The 19,892-nt window shown below is 44.5% G+C and overlaps 1 protein-coding gene across 2 annotated transcripts in view; it reads right to left on the bottom strand.

Annotated features, from left to right (window-relative positions):
* The window catches only part of PI4KA (phosphatidylinositol 4-kinase alpha), a 154,425-nt gene that overhangs the window by 90,414 nt on the left and 44,119 nt on the right, over window positions 1–19,892 (bottom strand). The window contains exons 6-18 of one of the 2 annotated variants that reach the window (XM_078335799.1): window positions 19,597–19,856; window positions 19,011–19,077; window positions 14,041–14,167; window positions 13,602–13,750; window positions 11,506–11,571; window positions 8,120–8,216; window positions 6,079–6,270; window positions 5,413–5,513; window positions 4,145–4,274; window positions 2,967–3,099; window positions 1,584–1,679; window positions 1,008–1,191; window positions 501–604 (exon numbers count right to left, since the gene is read on the bottom strand). In XM_078335799.1, coding sequence (XP_078191925.1) covers window positions 501–604; window positions 1,008–1,191; window positions 1,584–1,679; window positions 2,967–3,099; window positions 4,145–4,274; window positions 5,413–5,513; window positions 6,079–6,270; window positions 8,120–8,216; window positions 11,506–11,571; window positions 13,602–13,625 — 1,127 coding nt within the window. In that variant the 5' untranslated portion in view covers window positions 13,626–13,750; window positions 14,041–14,167; window positions 19,011–19,077; window positions 19,597–19,856. The remainder of the gene's footprint in view (window positions 1–500; window positions 605–1,007; window positions 1,192–1,583; window positions 1,680–2,966; window positions 3,100–4,144; window positions 4,275–5,412; window positions 5,514–6,078; window positions 6,271–8,119; window positions 8,217–11,505; window positions 11,572–13,601; window positions 13,751–14,040; window positions 14,168–19,010; window positions 19,078–19,596; window positions 19,857–19,892) is intronic. The other variant, XM_035266895.3, reaches the window with a different exon arrangement.

Raw genomic sequence — 19,892 nt, 5'->3', positions numbered from 1 at the left:
ACTTCTCTGAATTGAACCCACAGAAAGCATCAAAGATGTTCACAGATATGTAGCTGTTAGGTTGTCAATGCTGCATTTATTAGTGGGAAAAGGAAAACAACCTAACATCCAATCTAGAGACTGGCTGGTTAAATCTTGGTTCTGCTATAGGATGGGAAGCTCCGCAACCTCTAAAGACAACCTGCACGGGATCATTCATGCTGTGGTTGATGTGCTGCCCCATAAAAAAGCAGGTCAGCTGTGTGTGCGGCATGGGCCCAATCAGAAGGAAATCAGAAGGAGAGGGTGGAGTTAAGACCTTGTGCATGGAGATGCTCGGTGGTCACCTCCAGGTGAGGGCCACAGTGGGTTTTCATTTCCCCCCTTATGTGTGCACTGATCTGTAACATATAGTGCTCTTGTAAGAAGAGTTTATTTAAGAGACAAATTCACAAACCTCACATTTTCAAAGTGAGTTAAATACTGTCATGATCCAAAGTGACATGACATGGTCCAGTTACCTGTAGCCATGGTCCTTGTAATCTTTGGTGGCTGAGTACACGACAGAGCTGGCCTTCACACTGATCTGCTGGAAGAGGTTCCACACTTCCTGGTAGATGTATTGCTGGGAAAGAGCGAGGGGCACTGTAACCATGCAGGATGCCCTCATGAGGCCCCTCCTGTCAGCACCCAGAGAAAAAGCTCTGGAATCATGGGGCACAACAGCCCAAAGACCATCAGCCCAAAGATCATCCATTTCTAAAGCTGTAATCAAACCTCAAATTAAAAGCTAAAAGGGACATGGCTTAGATTCAAATCTTCTGTTGTAGTACACTGACAAGAAATTAAACCTCTTTTTCCCCAGTACTCACAGCACCTTACACTATTCTTACTACTCAGTGTTGAAACAGTTGTCAGCATTTAACGCATCTGCAAGGTATATTTAATCTGTATTTTTACAATCTTTATAGTTAAGAGTTTAATGTATCTTGTAGACCAGCTGGTATTCCAGCTCTGGCCTTCCTTACATTTCCGGTGATAACCAGGCAGCCCAGCTGGTCAATGATCAGCACATCGAGAGGGGAGGGTGGCTGGCAGAATTTCTGCTGCAGGATTTGCAGAATGGGCTCCATGACTTTCGGGGTATCTCTCAAGGCCACTGCAATGTGTCCCAAGGCTCGGATTGTGTGGTCTGGAATCAAGTGAGCATCCCTACAGAAAGAAGAACAGAAGCACCCTAGCAACAGTCCTCCAGCAGGCTGTAGTGAAACAGAACCAGAGACTACAATCTAGACCTTAATTTCATCACAGTCTTAATGAAGTGTTCATCTGAAACTGATAGCCCAGGATTTTAACCACGAGCAGAAACACAAACCACAGGCACTGGGCTGGATGGCAAAGATCTTCCTTGACTTCCAAACAGTGGTCCATGAAATAAATTCCAAGGTGGGCTTCACCTTAAATCCTGTGACAACACTGATGCATACCTATGCTCTGAGACAAGGAGGTAAGGACAGAAGCATCCAGATGCACAATGCCAGGTGCCCCACACAAGCCTGCTGAGAACAATGGGCTGCCTCTGAGAGGCAGGAACAGGGACGTACTTGTCGCTCTCCTGGGAGATGTAGAGTCGGTTGGACAGGCTGGCCAAGAACGCCTCCACAATCACTGGGTCCACGGTCAATCCAGCCTTCAGGCATCTGCACAGCAAGAAAACCCATGTGGCATTGAGGAATCAAAACAAGATTTGTTCTTAAATTTTTCCTTCCTTAGGCCTACAAAGTTTAAAGAACTGCTCTGAATTTTCTTCCCCCAAAATTGGAAGTCATAACACAGAATGAATTCAAAGAACTACTCCAGACTTTGCCCACTTGATAAATATCTCAGTCAGAAACAATAATTTTATTATTTTGTGCAGAACAGTTTCCTCTGGAATATCATGCTCACCCTAATTCCAATTTTCAATTTCTTGTACTGTTCCTTAAGGTCACAGTGACTGATCCCATAGACAAATGGTCCCAAGATAGCAGAGAGAACATCACAATTATATACTAAGGTTTTTATGGTAAAGAGAAACACTTACATTATAGAAGAAAGGGGAAAAACATAAAGCACCTAAAAACATAAAATCTTGTAAGATATCCTAGCTCACCACATCTGTTTGGCTCCTGGGCCAGACTTTGGAGAACAGTTTGAGTCTGACAGACAAGCTGCCATCTTCATCTAGCTTCCAAGAGCAAGAAACCAGAATCCAGGAAAAGAGGCATTTTCATGGAAATCAGACTGCATTGGGCTTCCAACTTGGAAGAACAAGAGTCCACAGTACAGGAGTCTGGGCAGCAAGGGGTACCTGATCATATTAAAATCTCACATTTATATTAAATATTCCACAGAAAGCAAGGTAAAGAAAATATGATGATATGTTACTCTGCATGGTGAGCTAATGAATAATCCTTTTCTACTTTTCTATACATTACAATTTTTCTCTTGTAAGAATTTCTTAATACGTTTATGATCAGGAAAAGAAGTAAAATATATAGTAATTCCTCTTTATAGATCAAGTGTAGGTTTAAAATAATCAGAAACAAGCTTTAAAAGAGTATAAACGTGGCTGGGCATGGTGGCTCATGCCTGTAATCCTAGCACCTTGGGAGGCCAAGGTGGGCAGATCACAAGGTCAGGAGTTCAAGACCAGTCAGGCCAACATAGTGAAATCCCATCTCTACTGAAAATACAAAAAAATTAGCCAGGCGTGGTGGTGTGCACCTGTCATCCCAGCTACTCAGGAGGCTGAGGCAGGAGAATTGCTTGAACCTGGCAGGCGGAAGTTGCAGTGAGCCAAGATTGTGCCACTGCACTCCAGCCCAGGTGACAGAGCAAGACTCCATTTAAAAAAAAAAAAAAAAAAAAGTATAAATGTCTCTTATTTTGTAATGAGCCTCTGTCTGGAGCACTGCTGTCTACTTGTCACATGCCCGGCTTCACACCTGCAGATGTTGTCAATAGCGATGTCCCGGAGCTGCTCGTACATAGAGGGCTGGCTCTTCTTACCGGACATGACGTTCAGGGTTGACTCGGAATGTTCATTGGTCACACTGATTTTTATATCATTACCAGCAACTGAAAGTAAAAATTCAAATACATACCTGGTTAAGTCTATAATTTTCCATCATCATCTTTATAATTCAAATACCAAGATAATATGCTGATCTTTTATAAAAGCAAAATAATCACTCTAAAAACATCTGATCAAAATTTCAGAAACAGAAGAGTCTAAGACCAAAAGGAAAGAACATGTTTAAATCAAAAGGAAGAATATTCAGGTTACAAAGTGATAAATACAGAAAACCAGCAATTTCTCAATAAACTGTTTAAAAGTACTGACAACCAACTACCGAAGGCAGCTCTGAGGGTGACTGAGGCATGGCCCTGCGCTCAGAGTTATTTCACTAATATGGACAAAGCCTGCTAAAGGTTGGGACGCCTGAGAGAACCCTCACCGCTAAGAGGTCCAGGGAAGCCTTGTTTTCTGTTTTTGTTTTCATTTTATTTGAGATAGGGTCTTGCTCTGTCACCCAGACTAGAGTGCAGTGGCTCTATCACAGTTCACTGTATCCTCAACTTCCTGCGCTCAAGTCATCCTTCAGCTTCAGCCTCCCGAGTAGCTACAGGTGAGCGCCATCACGCCTAGCTAAAGCTTTAAACTACCATAAGTCTTCATCTAAAGGGTTAGATAAAAACAGCCATCTTCATATGACTGCGGGTGATACTACATCAGAGCCACCAGCACACAGTAGGTGTTTAATTAACGTTAATTATAGTTCCATTGTATGTGGAAACATCATAATCCATTCTCACAGGAGTAGCAGGGACTGGGTCCCTGGCTAAGTGTTTGGGGCACACAGGATTTGCATTTTAGACTTCCACAGTAAGAGATGTCAAAAGAAAACAGGACTTGAAGGGGCCTTTGGTGGTAACAGGAACATAGGATGGGAGAAGGCTGGGGAGGAAAGGCCGGGAGCTTGGAGGGAACGCAGAGGGGAAAGACAGAAGGAAAGGCGTGGCAAAGGAATGCACTCAGGTGCAGTCATGAAAGCTGTGTGGGGCTCACACACAGTCACAAAGTGCCTTTCTCAGGGCCTGAAGGGCATGCATCTGTTATTACCTGTGTGGTACTGACTGTGGTACTTGTAGAGCTTCACCAGAACTGGGGATGGGATGACCAAGAAGTCTCGCAAGGATGGTGTCACAGAGTGCACCACCACTGGGAATCTCTCGCACAGGCGGCCCAAACCCTGCAACACATCATCAACCTGTCACATGGCCTGTGGTGTGGGAACGTCTGAGCAGGCCCTGAGCAGGGAGATGCTCAACCCTTCAGTACCAAAGTCTGACCCAAAACTTCTAAGGTCAAAGCTCCCATAGGCCACCTGCCCAGGACATAAAAAGACAGAAGGGATGGTGCTGCCTCTCCTCCACCTATAGGAGATATCAGCTATTGTTTTTTTTTTTTTTTGAGACAGGGTGTCACTCTGTTGCCCATAGAGTGCAGTGGCACGATTATGGCTCACTGCAGCCTTGACTTCCTGGGCTTAAGCAATCTTCCCCCCTCAGCTTTCTGAGTAGCTGGGGCTATAGGCACACACCACCATGCCTAACTAATTCTAATTTTTTGTAGAGATGGACTCTGACTATGTTGCCCAGGCTGGTCTTAAACTGCTGGCTCAAGTGATCCCAACTCTTCCTCCCAAAGTATTGGATTACAGGCATGAGCCACTGTATCTGGCCAGGGGATACAGATTGTTAAAGTGTACTCATCTCTTTTGGAAGCAAACTGAAGGAGAAAGGGACAAAATAGAATTTATGATTATTCTTTAAAAAAAAATTTTTTTTTTTTTGAGATGGGGTTTCACCAAGTTGCCCACGCTGGTTCAAACCCCTGACCTCAGGTGATCCGCCTGTCTCGGCCTCCCAAAGTGCTGGGATTACAGGCGTGAGCCACCATGCCCAGCCCAAAATAGAATATTAAAATAATGGCAGGTGTGGAGTCAGTGGGACTGTGAGAAGATAAAGAATCTCGGCAAACCAGACCCAGCACTGTGGACGTCAGGAGACTTCCCCTTGTGTGGCCCCGTGGCACATATCCACAGTCTTTCCCCCACAGGCCTTGGGAACGGCCCCACAGCCTCACAACAAAAGAGAACTGAAGCCAGCTGCATCTGGATGCCATTTGCAGAAAGCCCTAGCATCCTGTAGGGGGCAGCCCACACTCAGTGATGAACTGTACACAGCAGGCGCTGGTGAAGCTCCTAAAGACAGAACTGGCATGGTCTCTGCTGCTAGGGTGTCCACCATAGCCTGAACAGCAACAGCATTAGCAGAGGGAGGCCCTATAGACGGGATGTGAGCCTTTCCGGGTTCAGGGAGACTGACCTGCAAACAGCAGATCAGCAGGGGCAAGTGAGCAATAATGACTTTGCTGGACGTCTTGGACTGCAGCTTCTCAGACAGCTTGATGCAAAGGTTTTCTGCACCTTAATTTAAAACCAAAAGAGATGAGTGATCAGCACAGGCCAGTCTTTCTAACACACTTATCCACCAAGCAAGCGCATAATTTAATCAAATCCCAGAGACATACTTTAGGTGGGGCTTATTCATACTCAGAGGTCACACGGTGTGTGACTCTCTCTTTTCCACTGGCCCCAAGCCCCCTTGTCCCTGCCATGTTCATTCCACAGGAAAACTTCCCATTCTATTCCTCCCTTAGAAAAACACTTCACCCGAAGGCACTGAGTTTCCATGTCACCACGAAAAGTCTGAAGAACCAGCAAGATGCAGCAGAGAGCACACACAGGCCCTGTGGCCATGGGCATCCCCATCATCCAAGGTCCACTGCCCTCCATGCAGGACAGAACAGCAGACGTGCAGGGCACAGCAGTGGCTGATGCTCCACTCTGCACGTGCCTAGGAGACCTACTGCAACTGCCCGTGCTAGTAACAGAGCTAAGCGTTCTAGAAGTTGTTTGGGTAAACTTGTGAGGAAGACACCCTCTAGGGCATGCCTGGAGCTCACAAGAGAGTCAAGGCAGTCTATCTCACCCTGCTCATCCTTCACAGCCCACACCATGAGGTCCACACAGGCGGCATTCGCCTGGCAGCGCAGTTTGAGGGGGCTGAGCTCATTGTGGATCCGGTCTGCATCATGCAGAATCTTCTGGAGCTCCCCCTGGCTCGTGTTGAACTGCTCCAGCACAAAATCATGGATCTCCTTCACAAAGGAAGTTGGGAGGTCTGCAGGAAAGAGTGTGGCATCACAACTGGAAACAAAACTACAGCAGAACACACGCAGTGCTGGAAGCAGTTACAGTCTTCCCTTTTTAACAAAAACCCCAGAAAAGTAGCATTTTCTACTGGTCTCTGTGGGTCCAAGAATGCCACTGGGAAGAAGTTGGATAGGAGGTGCACAGCTGTCCTCCACATGCACACAACCTGGCAATCAGAGGAAATTATCATTTCCCGGGGACGTTACAGCCATGGCTTTATTTTAAGCAGTCAATGTACTAAAACCTGAATACATAAACATATGAATTGGGAAGTATCATCACTGGAACTACTTCCAGTGACAATATGAAATACTTCAGTCATTTTTTTTAAAAGGAAAAAACTGGTTGCAGCCCTAAGAAGAGAATTATCTGAAAAACACTCACTCTGAGTTTGAGAGACTTTTCAAACTCTCATCCTCAGGGCCTGGAAAATTCAGAAAAACCACCAGGATGCACCCAAGTCAGCCCAGCCAAGGCAGCAAGCGCCACACAGCATGGGTGGAGGGAAGGGCAGGGGCAATCCCTGATGCCTCTTTTTAGGGAGTCTCAGCCCTTGCTGTCATCCCAAATGACTCGGCTTCCAAGGAATGTTCAGAATCAGATTAGGAAAGCAGTTACTAAATTCTGGTACATCTTCCTGACAGAATATTATGTGCTCATCAAAATTGATGTTTACGAAGAATAACAACAGTGTGAGGGGAGAGCCCAGAAAAAACATTTTGTAAAATGCGTAAGATTGTTGTTTCCTTACTTCTGGGGAAAAAAATCATGAAAGAGGGACTAGAATAAAATGAAAATTGTTGTGTGTGCATGTTAACTATTAAACTATTGTCTTGGGTTGGGTGCGGTGGCTAACACCTGTACTCCCAGCACTTTGGGAGACCATGGTGGGTGGATCATTTGAGTTCAAGAACAGCCTGGCCAACGTGGTAAAACCCTGTCTTTACTTAAAATACAAAAATTAGGCGGGCATGATGGCATGTGCCTGTAATCCCAGCTACTTGTGAGGCTGAGGCATAAGAGAATCGCTTGAGCCTGGGAGACAGAGGTTGCAGTGAGCCCGGATCATGCAAATGCAATCCAGCCTAGGTTACAGAGCAAGACTCTCTAAAAAAAACCTAGTATCTCTGTGTTAACAGATTATAAGTATTACAAGTGCTTCATTTCCTTTTTTTATTTTCTTCTTTTTTAAATTTTTTTGAGATGGAGTCTCATTCTGTCACCCAGGCTAGAGTACAGTGGCATGATCTGGGCTTACTGCAACCTCCACCTCTTGAGTTCAAGCGATTCTCCTGTCTCAGCCTCCTGCATAGCTGGGATTAACCAGCGGGTGCCACCGCACCCGGCTAATTTTTTTATTTTTTTATTTTTAGTAAAGACGGGGTTTCACCATGTTGGCAAGGCTGGTCTTGAACTCCTGACCTCAAGTGATCTGCCCACCTCGACCTCCAAAAGTGCTGGGATTACAGACATGAGCCACCATGCCCAGCCTCTCTTTTTATTTTCTAAAATATCTGAATGGACAGGTAAAACTGTATTGGTGGTTAGGACAATATGATATACACATTTTAGAAAAACACCTTAGGAAACAAACTCAGCAAAGGAGCCATCATTGATGGTACCGGGGTTGCAGGATCATGGACATATTTTTTTAATTTGTTTTTTTCCCCAAAATTTCAGTAACATGACCACATTGCTCATGTGTTTTTAAGTGGCCCCAGAAGAAAGTGAGTACCGGTCTGCACCCACTAGCCTGTGACAGTGGCCTGGGAGCCAGTCTTACTGTACTCACAAATCCATGGGCAAACTGTCCTCACCCTTCATGTAGTACAGGGTGTCGCGCAGCATCTTGAACATGGTCAGGTAGAGGGGATCACTGAAGGAAGTGTAGTAGAGATCAGCACTGGGGTTGGCCTGCGGGGAAGTAGACACACATGACTATAGAACAGAAATGCCCTTCTGCCCACCCTTTGCCTTCACGGCAAGGCCCAGTGGAATCGGGATTCGTGACTGAGCATTCTAAATGAAGCAACTATTTATCATGACTCATCACTTGGACACTTTACTGTCTTCATCCTCTTAAACATCAGACCAAGGAAAACAGGAGGCTCATGCAGTCCAGAGATGCCTGCTGGGGAGCAGCCACCTGCACCCTAGAATGAAGAACCTCCTTGCTGTGGCTGAAGCTTGCCATCTTTGGCCGTCATTGGACCAAACAGGGACATGGGAAGGGGTGGAAGAGGAAGACTGACAAGTGGGCACCAGAGTAAAGGATCCACATTGTCTATCACTCCAAAGATAGACATTACAGCAGGACACATTCAGATCCAACTCATGTTTTGTAACCAAAACACATTTTAAATTATTCTTTAGGAATCTATTTCAAATGCAGCACTATTCTTCTGGAAAAAAAATTCATACAAGGTCTAATGAGTTAAGAAAGGTAACAGTCCAAACTGGGTATGGTGCCTCACACCTGTAATCCCAGAACTTTGAGACGCTGAGGCAGGGCAGATCACCTGAGGTCAGGAGTTCAAGACCAGCCTGACAAACATGGAGAAATCTCATTTCTACTAAAGATACAAAATTAGCTGGGTATGGTAGTGTATGCCTATAATCCCAGCTACTCAGGAGGCTGAAACAGGAGAATTGCTTGAACTTGGGAGGCAAAGGTTGTGGTGAGGCAAGATTGCGCCTCCGCCCTCCAGCCTGGATGACAGAGCAAGACTCCATCTCAAAAAAAAAAAAAAAGAAAAAAAAAAAAGAAAAAGAAAAAGAAAAAGCGAGCAAGCAAGGAAGGAAGAAAGAAAGAAGAGGCTGGGCATGGTGGCTCACGCCTGTAATCCCAGCACTTTGGGAGGCCGAGGCGGGTAGATCAGATCACCTGAGGTCAGGAATTTGAGACCAACCTGACCAACATAGTGAAACGCTGTCCCTACTTAAAATATAAAGATTAGCCAGGCATGGTGGTGCACATTTGTAATCCCAGCTACTCAGGAGGCTGGGGCAGGAGAATTTGCTTAAACCAGGAGATGGAGGTTACAGTGAGCCAAGATCTCACCACTGCACTCCAGCCTGGGCAACAGAGTGAGACTCTGTCTCAAAAAATATATAAAGAAAAAAGAAAGATAACAAGTCCTTAACTTCTATACATTCCCAGTTGAGTAGGATGGAAAATTATGGTTTATTATAATTCTTGTGGTTTTTTTTGTTTGTTTGTTTGTTTTACAGACAGGGTCACACTCTGTATCCTAGGCTGTAATGCAGCGGTACGATCACAGCTCACTGTAGCTATGAACTCCTGGGCTCAAGTGATCCTCCTGCCTCAGCCTTCTGAGTAGCAAGGACTATAGGCAGGCACCACCATGCCCAGCTAATATTATAATTCTTGACAAGTGTAAAAGTGCTCTGCAAATATAGCAATCTTTAAGGGGCCAGAAGTTGGTCAGGTGGGATGGGGCATGTAGTGTGAGGTTGGCAGAAAGTGAGTGAGCAGGTGGAGAAAACAGGAATCATGTGGAGAGTGTGAAAGTCATGCCAGTTCTCAGGAGGGCACTGATAGGAAGAGCTGTGGTTGATGGCACTGTCTGTAATGATGACTTTACAGACAATGTCTGGTGGTCCTCACAGGGCAAAGATGGAGAAATGAGACTGGGACAGGTTAAAACAGTTCAGGGCTTTGACTGTGGGAGCCCAGCTAACACAAGTGTTAAGCTTTGGAGCCTCTGAGACCAGCTGTCCCAAGCCCATAGACCGGTTCCGTCACTCATGAGCTATGTAAATAAAGTTCCTTAGCTAAGCCTCCGTTTCCCCATGTGTAAATTGGGGATTGTGAGAATCAAGGAGTGAGTGAGTAAAGTTCTGGCTCATAATAAGCACATAATAATTGATAATGATTATTACACTGATTATGGATAATGATTAATATATTTCAGATCCTAGGTAAAGATTACAAGAATCTTTTTTTTTCTTTTTAACTATGAAACCATTTCTTCAAATGGATGTTTATGCTAAAGTACAAAATTACAAAACAAAAAATACCAGAAATTGCCCTGGTTCAAGGAGGAGGAGGGTCCCAGAGGTAGAGTAGAAGCCCAATAAGTCTCCAGTTGTCTAACTGCCTAGTCCAGCCCTCAGCCTGGTCCTTCTGGTCCGCCCTCAGTCACAAATGATCACACACTGATAATGGAAAACAAAAGGCCTGTGAGTCCACAAGCTCAGTCTAGAGTGAGTGAGTGAGAGAGCTAAAGCTCAGGCCAATGTTCAGAAGAACAGCCTGCAAAAGAGTTGAAGACAAGGTGGGAAGTGCCCAAATGCAACTTGGGGAATTATAAGAACTCTGTTCCTTAACCAAGAACCAACCCAGACCAAACCACAAGCAGCATATCATCTCACATCTGCAACAGCTCTCTGGCAGGGGTGTGAACCAGGAAGGGACATGGTCTACAGCACATGAAGGGCCCTGGAAGTTCCCTCCCTGCTTCATACCTGAGCCCCAGGCACAGTGGTATCAGGCACTTTATGTCTTATAATCACATGAGAGAAAGAACAACAGGCTTAAATAAGGAATCTGGGTCCAGGACACACCATGGTAATAATTAGCCTGGCAAATGACAACTTCTCTGCATCCTAACCCTCAAGGGAGGGCCTGACCCAAATGTTCCCTGAGATTTTGAGACCTCCCAGCACCAATGTAATGATTTCATAAACAATGCTGTAGGCCTTGGTTCCAAATACATTAAAAACAAAAGTTCCCTAGTTACACATCCCTTACACTTAAAAGCCAAGGCTTGCATGTGCCTAGGAAGTGCAGCTCTGAGCCCAGAGGAGCAGCTTTGGAAGCACCATAGGCGCGAGGAAGATAAAAGAGTCGGAGAGACCCAGGCCAGACTCCCAGCTCCCACATTAACTATGTGATATTGGCATGTTAGTGAGTTCCCCTCAAACTCTATCCTCTGTCTGTGAAATGGAGATGCTGGCTGCCAGTCAGAGGCACCATGAGGTGATGTATTTAAAAGAGCATGCAACAGTACCCAGCACAGACCAAGCTCTCAGCGGCAGGTAGATTGTTTACACATGAACAAGGGAAGTGAAAACACTGCAAAACCCCTCCCACTCCAGTGCCCACTCAAACTCTTCCTGCTTTCTCTACGCACGTTTAAGTCATGCTGATCTCATGGTAATGCCCTCAGAAGTGACGTACCTCCATCACACTGGCTACAATGGCATCCAAGGATTTTAGAACAGGCTCCTCAACGATCTTCTTCACCTACCAAGGAAACAGAACCTCATGAAGCAACTGACATACACAGTGATAGGAATGCTAGCTCCTTCTGCCAAAAACCCATGACAAACTCACATGATAAAAAAGAGATGCAGATAAAGACCAACAAATACAAATTATGGCTATGTATCAAACTATATGCACAAAATGTTTTTAATTCTGAAGTCACTTGGGAGTGCTTTCTCTACCTTAGATAACAATAACACAAAAACAAAGGGAAAAAACCAAACTCCCTCAAATATGCTGACATGAGATTTTCATATCCAAGATATGCAGACCTCAGGCCTTGCTGCCATTTCACCCACTCATGGTTAACAAGCACAGTTGTGCAACATCCTCCTGCAATTCCCTCCCAGATGTCAAAGACACCCTCACAGCCAGTCTGCGGAGCTGATGGTACCTCCCTCCTCCCTGGGCCAGATGTGCTGGCTCTTCTACAACTGCTCAAGTATTCAAACTAGAGCTCACATTTAAAATTTTCAGTAGAAGCTATTATTTTCACCTGTACAGCATTTAATATAGGAAAGAACTGTTCTGTCAATTGCAGAACCATCAAAAAAAAACAAAAAAACGAAACAAAATTCCTTAGCTGAGCCTCAGTTTAGCTATGCCCACATTCACAATTGTAGTGTTTGATGAAGGCTGTTTCCAAAAGGTACAGATAATGATAAACATGCTAGGAGATGAAACAAAAAACTGCCTAAAAGAAAACCTAAACTTGAAAAGTTGAAATATACTGCAAAAAATACCCCCAAGAAAGGAAGTGAAACATTCAGTCTTCAGTCAGTATTTCTGACATGGTATTAGGAAGAGCCAGCCATCTGTGAAGGTCATGGCTCTATCAGGCCACCATTTTGTCTGGGGCATTGACACTGATAAGCAGTTTAGGGTTAAGTTTTCCTTCTTGACAGCAACTTCAAAAACATCCTGACCTACTTAATTGCTCCATCCTCATTAACTATTACTTATGTTGTAATGTCTTCTTACATCTTCAGCCTAAAGTCATTCTCTGAGGGATTTCTATTCACACTCCACACAGCAGGAAGGTGGACACTCCTCAGCACATGCTCCATGCTATCCAAACTGTTCTCATTTCCAAGACAGCAAGCCCAATCTTGAGAGTCTGGCCTTGATGACATCATCACCCTTACCCATTCAAATCTGTCCTGAGCCATTCTAGCTCGACAGTAACAACTTCAGGGCCCCTGAAACTTTATTTTTTTTTTTGAGATGGCATCTCACTCTGTTGCTCAGGCTGGAGTGCGGTGGTGCCATCTCAGCTCACTGCAGCCTCCACCTCCCAGGTTCAAGCGATCCTCCTGCCTCCACCTCCCAGGTAGCTGTGATTACAGGGAAATGCCAACATGTGAAGCTAAAATTTGTATTTTTTAGTACAGACAGGATTTCACCATGTTGGCGAGGCTAGTCTCGAACTCCTGACCTCAAGTGATCCGCCCGATCTGGCTTCCCAAAATGTTGGGATTACTGGCATAAGCCACAGCACCCAAAAAAGTGTTCCCCGAATCTGAAGAAAAGTCTATTTCAGGAAGCAAACAATGGCACTGATGTTTTCTCTGGTATCACCCTAAAGGTCATCCAAAGGTACCCAAATATGAAAAAGTCAGGTTTTGAATTAACCCAAATAGAGCCACCCCTTAGAGGGAATCAGGCACAATGGAAAAGCACTGGGCTTGGAGTCAGAATCCCTGGACTGAATGCAACCCAGCTGCTGGCCTACATATCCATGATGTGTTTGACATTGATTTCTTGACCTCCAAATAGGGATGCAGGGGTGCCACCCCAACATGGTTGCTGCAAGGATTAAAAAAGAAACTAGTGCATAATGATTCCATGAATGCTACTCTACTTCCTTCTTTAATCTGCGAGTTTATGACTATTAAATTGTACTTTGAAATACTGGTACTCTGAGTTTTTCTTTTAAAAATACAAGCTTTCACCACTAGCAATTTTACTAACATATCCATGGTCTGTTCATCCATCAGTTCCTTGCTTACCAAGTTTAAGAGTTCCCGAAGCATTTCCAATGGAATGTTAAACTCCTTATACGTGACGCCGTTGAAAAGGGGAGAGACGGAGAAACTGGAGCTGATAGTTGAAAAGTAATACTCAGGCTCTAGGGCAGTCCCATCGGGCAAGCAGGAGGCTGGTGCGAAATAAAGCTGGAAACTCAGTCATGGTTACAGGCAACTAGGGCACTTCCTCAAGCTGACTCTTCCAATGACCAACAAAGGCAGAGATTTTGCTTTTGTTTATATCCCAATTCCTTGCATGTTTGCAAATTAAAAACTAAAGGGCATATTGCAAATCCTTGGGGACTGATGCCTCTCACCTGTGTCTTTCAGGTCAAACACTCAGATATAACGGTCCTAATATTTCCATGTTAGACAATATAGCTTAACATGTGGGAAGCAAAAAAAAAAAAAAAAATTATACCTTTTATTTGTTTTGAGATGCAGTCCTGCTCTGTCACCCAGGCTGAACTGCAGTGGTGTGATCTCAGCCCACTACAACCTCTGCCTCCCGAGTTCAAGCGATTCTCCTGCCTCAGCCTCCCGAGTAGCTGGAATAACAGATGCCTGTCACCACGCCCAGCTAATTTTTATATTTTTAGTAGAGATGACGTTTCACTATGTTGGCCAGGCTGGTCTTGGAACTCCCGACTTCAAGTGATCTGCCCATCTTGGCCTCCCAAAGTGCTGGGATTACGGGCATTAGCCCATAATATGCCCAGCCATATTATACCTTTTTAAAGGTGAAGAGATATAAAAGCTTAAGGTCTACAGGGCCTCAGAGATATTTTACCACCAAAATTAGAAGAAAAGGGTACATTACTAGAAGTCTCAAAATCAGAGCAAGTAAGTGAAATATACCAGTCACTAAAAGACAAATACTGTATGATCCCACTTATTTGAGGAATTTAAATCATACACAGAGGTAGAATGGTAGCTGCCAGGGGCTAGAGAGAGGGGAAATGGGGAATTATTGTTTAATGTATAGTTTCAGTTTCACAAGATGAAGAGTTTTTGAACTGAATTGTGGTGATAGTTGCACAATATTAATACCGAACTGTAGGCCGGGCGCAGTGGCTCACGCCTTTAATCCCAGCACTTTGGGAGGCTGAGGCGGGGGGATCACGACATCAAGAGATCAAGACCATCCTAGCCAACATGGTGAAACCCCATCTCTACTAAAAATACAAAAAAATTAGCTGGGCATGGTGGCGCATGCCTGTAGTCCCAGCTACTCGGGAGGCTGAGGCAGGAGAATTGCTTGAACCCAGGAGGCAGAGGTTGCAGTGAGCCAATGTCACACCACTGCACTCCAGCCTGGCGCCTGGTGACAGAGTGAGACTCTGTCTCAAAAAAAAAGAAAAAAAAAAAAAAAACTGAACTGTACACTTAAAAATATTTAAGGCCAGGCTGGGTGTGGTGGCTCACACCTGTAATCCCAGCACTTTGGGAGGCCAAGACAGGCAGATCACCTGAGGTCGGGAGTTCGAGATGAACCTAACCAACAAAATTAGCGAGGCGTGGTGGTACATGCCTGTAATCCCAGCTACCCCGGAGGCTGAGGCAGGAGAATCACTTCAACCCAGGAGGTGGAGGTTGCGGTAAATTGAGATCATGCCACTGCACTCTAGCCTGGGCGACAAGAGTGAACTCTGACTCGGAAAAAAAAAAAAGGAGAAAGAAAAAAAAATTAAGGGCAAGCATAGTGGCTCATGCCTATAATCCCAGCACTTTGGAAGGCCGAGATGGGAGGACTGCTTGGGTCCAGGAATTCAAGACCAGCCTGGGCAAAACAGGGAGACCCTGTCTCTCCAAAAATAAAAATAAAAATTAGTCAGATATGGTAGCATACACCTAAATTCCCAGCTACTCAGGAAGCTGGGGCAGGAGGACTGCTTGAGCCTGGGAGGTTGAGGCCACAGTGGAGCTATGAATTTGTTACTGCACTCCAATCTGGGTAACAGAGTAAAATCCTGCCTCAAGAAAAAAAAAAATTGGTTGAGCTAGCAAATTTTATGTTTTATGTATTTTACCACAATAAAAAAAACTGAAGGAAAAAAAAATCAACAAAAGTAAAGTCATTCAGTCATTTGACGTTTAATAAATATGATCCCAGGCCCAATGTGGTAGCTAATACATGCAATCCCAGTACTGTGGGAGGCTGAGGTGGGAAGACTGCCTCAGCATAGGAGTTTGAGACCAGCCCGGGCAACAGGGCAAGACCCTGTCTCTATATAAATAAAAAAATTTTTTTCTTTTTAATTTTGTTTTCTTTTTTTTTTAAATAAAAATTTTTTAATTAAAATAAAAATATAATAAATAGGAACCAAAAAGCATATAATTGTTTGAAAATCCATTATTTAAAAACTATAAAACTATGATTGAAAAGTAGATGAATCTATAGTATTTTCATAAGACAGACAATATCAATTCATAAAGAAGTGAATACTAAATTTTATGACTTTTTAAAGCACTAGAGAACAGACTCAAACAGTTGAGTTTAGCTCCAGCTGTGTCAAAGCTGGTGTCTAAGAGTTGACAGCACAGTGCCGATCTGTCTAAAGACAGATGCAAACCAGCAATTTACAGCAGAAAGGATGGGTAACAATACCACTGGGAGCTGAGATGCCGGAGGCCAACATAAGAAATGGTCACTAAAAGAGGAAACGAGTGAGGAAAGAAGGGAAGGAGGGAACAGCTGGATTAAAACAGTTAGATAAGGAAGAAAGAAAGAGGTTGTGATTAGAGAGCACTTCTCAGAAGGACACCATGAAATAAGGGCTAAGTCCTGTGTGGCTGAACCCCACAGTGGGCACAGATGGAGGCAAAAGGCAGGGGTAACAGGAACTAGGGACCTAAGATTTGGGATTTATGCAGGGGGTGTCACTGAAACTTGCTTTGTGTGTGTGTGTGTTTTTCTCTGTGAGACAAGAGTCACACTCTGTTGCCCAGGCTAGAGTACAGTGTCATGATGTTGGCTAACTGCAACCTGCGTCTCCTAGGTTCAAGAGATTCTCATGCCTCAGTCTCCTGAGTAGATGGAATTATAGGCGTGTGCTACCACACCTGGCTAATTTTTGTCTTTTTAGGAGAGATGGGGTTTTGCCATGTTGGCCAGGCTGGTCTCGAACTCCTGACCTCAAGTGATCTGCCTGTCTTGGCCTCCCAAAGTGCTGGGATTACAGGAATTAGCCACTGTGCCCGGCCTGAAAGTTCTTATGCAGAAAAATAAGTGATCAAGTTTGTGCTATTAAAAATAATTCTTATTTATTTTTAATTTAATTTATTTTGTTAAGGGTCTCACTATGTTGTCCAGGCTGGTCTCATTCTCCTAGGCTCAAGCAATCCTCCCACCTGGGCCTCCCACAGTGCTGGGATTACAGGTGTGAGACACCTCTCCTGACCTAAAAATAATTCTTAAAAACTAAATTTTTACAGCACTTTGGAAAAGGGTCTGGGAAGGGAGATGGGACCGACTGTAAGAAAAGTCTGGGTATATGGTGGTGCATACCTGAAGTTCCAGCTACTTGATAGACTGAGCCAGAGGATCACTATGACTGTGCCCCTGCACTCCAGCCTAGGTGACAGAGCGAGACCTCCAACATCCCCTCCCCCCAAAAAAGTCTAAGTAAGACAGAAGTATGAGAGCAAAGTCGGAAGGAACAGGGTCTGCTGGTCTGTCCTACAGTGAAGGAGCTTCAGAGAGCAGGGCTCGTTTGTCTGCTTACCACCACCGGCAAAGTGGGCGGCAGCCGGGTCTGACAGGGAGGCACATGGGTATCTAGCAGTCAGCCACACTAGGGTACTCCTATCTGCCATTACTGGATGTGCTCAAAGAGGGACAGCTGTCATGGAGTGAAGCCCTTGCCACAGAAGGTGGACAATGAGCTGTTTACAGGGAAAGGGAAACCTCCAAGGACACATCATGGCCATCCTCAGATGCCCCAAAGGCAGGCAGGTGGCAGTGAGACTTTCAGAGCCTGGAGGAATACATTCTACACTTAAACAAGGAGTTGTCTCTTGAGAATTATGATTCTGAGTGGCTGAACTTAGCCCTTAGATTCTAACATATATATAGAACGCAACCTGTTACATTCTCACAGAGAGAAAGCTTCCTACGTCTAGCTGAGCTCAACTATTCCCTTTTTCCTTCAAAATTCCCCTCATATCTCTCAAAATTGTCTTGAGACATGCTGTTTTAGCAAACAGCATTATTCAAAAATGAGAGACTATACTGAGGCATGGAATTCTGCCTTCCTCATGTCCTATCCCTTAATCTGGGTCTTACTTCCAACAAGGATATGGTGGAAGTAATTCTAACATGTCTGACATGGCACAGGGTAGTCACATGAATCAAATTCAGTAAATTATGTAAAAGTACTTGTGAACAGTACATACAGAGCACTATAAAAAGTAGTAATAGATGCAGTGGCTCACGCCTGTAATCCTAGCACTTTGAAATATCAAGGCAGGCATTCCCTTGAGCCCAAAAATCCTTTGAGCCTAGGAGTTCCAGACCAGCCTGGGCAACATGGTGAAACCCTGTCTCTACAAAAAATACATAAATTAGCCAGGCATGGTGGTAAGCACCTATAGTCCTCAGGAGGCTGAGGTGGAAGGATCACTTGAGCCCAGGAGGTTGAGGCTGCGTTGAGCTGTGATTGTGCTACTGCACTGCAGCCTGGGTGGCAGAGTGAGATTGTTTCAAAAAACCAAAACAAAACAAGTAGTAACAGTAGTACTATATACTTAATGTCATTAAAAAAAGAAAGAAAGAAAGAAAGAAATATCCAGAGGGGTGTGGTGGCTCACACCTGTAATTCCAGCACTCTGGAAAGCCAAGATGGGTGGATCACTTGAGTTTAGGAGTTTGAGGCCAGCCTGGCCAACATGGTAAAAACCTGTCTCTACTAAAAATACAAAAATTAGCTGAGCATGGCAGTGTGTGCCTGTAGTCCCAGCTACTCAGGAGGCTGAGGCAACAGCATTATTTGAACTCAGGAGGCAGATCCTGCAGTGAGCCTAGAATGCACCACTGCACTCTAGCCTGGGCAACAGAGCCAGACTCCAACTCAGAAAAAAAGAAAGAAATATCAACCATTAGCACTTCCACCTGAAAAGGAACTTTTACAGGTTAATGTGCAAAAATTCCGATGGCAGGTATATTGGAGTCTGTAAGTTATTTTCTGCACTTTTCTCTCTACATAAAATATTTGAAAATTAAATTTTAAAAAACTTAAATGAAAACAGAAAATAAATGCTTTCTAAAAGCTTGCTATTCTAGGTCCATCCATGACAACAGAGTTAGTATCAGCATCCTTAATATCACAAGAAGTCACTGTGAGCCTGTTCTCCAAGTACCAGGTCAATATTCTTGGGAGAGGTGAAGCCCACCTTCAAAGTAGTGAAAGGCAGATCCTCCAGGGGAACTGGGAGGGGGCATGCCACGTTCAGGGCTGACCTGAAACACATAAGCACAGTTACAGATCAGAAAAGACCAATGAGACCTCTGTCAGATTTTCTCAGGCAAGGTCCTCTCTGCCAGCCCAATGTCTGTAACTTCAAGTCCTGGTTCAAGCCTCATTTCCTTCCTGAAGCTCATCACAGCTACAGCATGCTACACTAAATACTGTATCACTAAATTTTTCGTGTTTAGCTGTGTATTTGACACATGATTACTGAGCTGAATTGTCCTCAGTGTTTGGCATTTTTGTCTGTTCTCCATGAGTCAATTACATACTTCTTAAGGGCACCAACTGTCTCCCAGGCAAAATAGAATTTGGCACCCATCTGCTATGAAACGTATACTTTATGACTATGGTATCACTTATGAGGGACAAGTCTTTGTACTAAAGAGAATTCTAGTGAAATATTTCATGTTTCTTAAGTTTACTCCAGCTACAAAGAAGAGGGATTTTCTTTGCAAGGGAGCTTAACAGGCTCTTTCTCCTCTGCTCTTTCCCCCGGAGCCCAGGCCCACCTGAGAGATGCTGGACACACTGCTGGTCTTCCTCTTCAGGGTACCCTCCTGACAGACAGTCAGCAGATTGCTGGGGAGGATGGAGCGGAAGTCATTAAAGGAACGCCTTCGAACACCTTCAAGCTCTTCAGGGACACGGAGGGAATGAGGAGGGACTTTGGGAAAGAGCTTTGAGAGGAGAGACTCTTCCATGTTGCTGTAACGCCCAAATGCTCGCGAGATTCCTATCAGGCATGGGATGGCATACTTGCAAAGGTATTCTAGAAGATCAAGTGAAAACATTACAATATGAGAAA

Source organism: Callithrix jacchus, chromosome 1 (assembly GCF_049354715.1).
Source record: "Callithrix jacchus isolate 240 chromosome 1, calJac240_pri, whole genome shotgun sequence".
Taxonomy (NCBI): domain Eukaryota; kingdom Metazoa; phylum Chordata; class Mammalia; order Primates; family Cebidae; genus Callithrix; species Callithrix jacchus.
The sequence above is the reverse complement of the archived record's forward strand: the minus strand, read 5'-3'. Positions and strand labels throughout refer to the sequence as shown.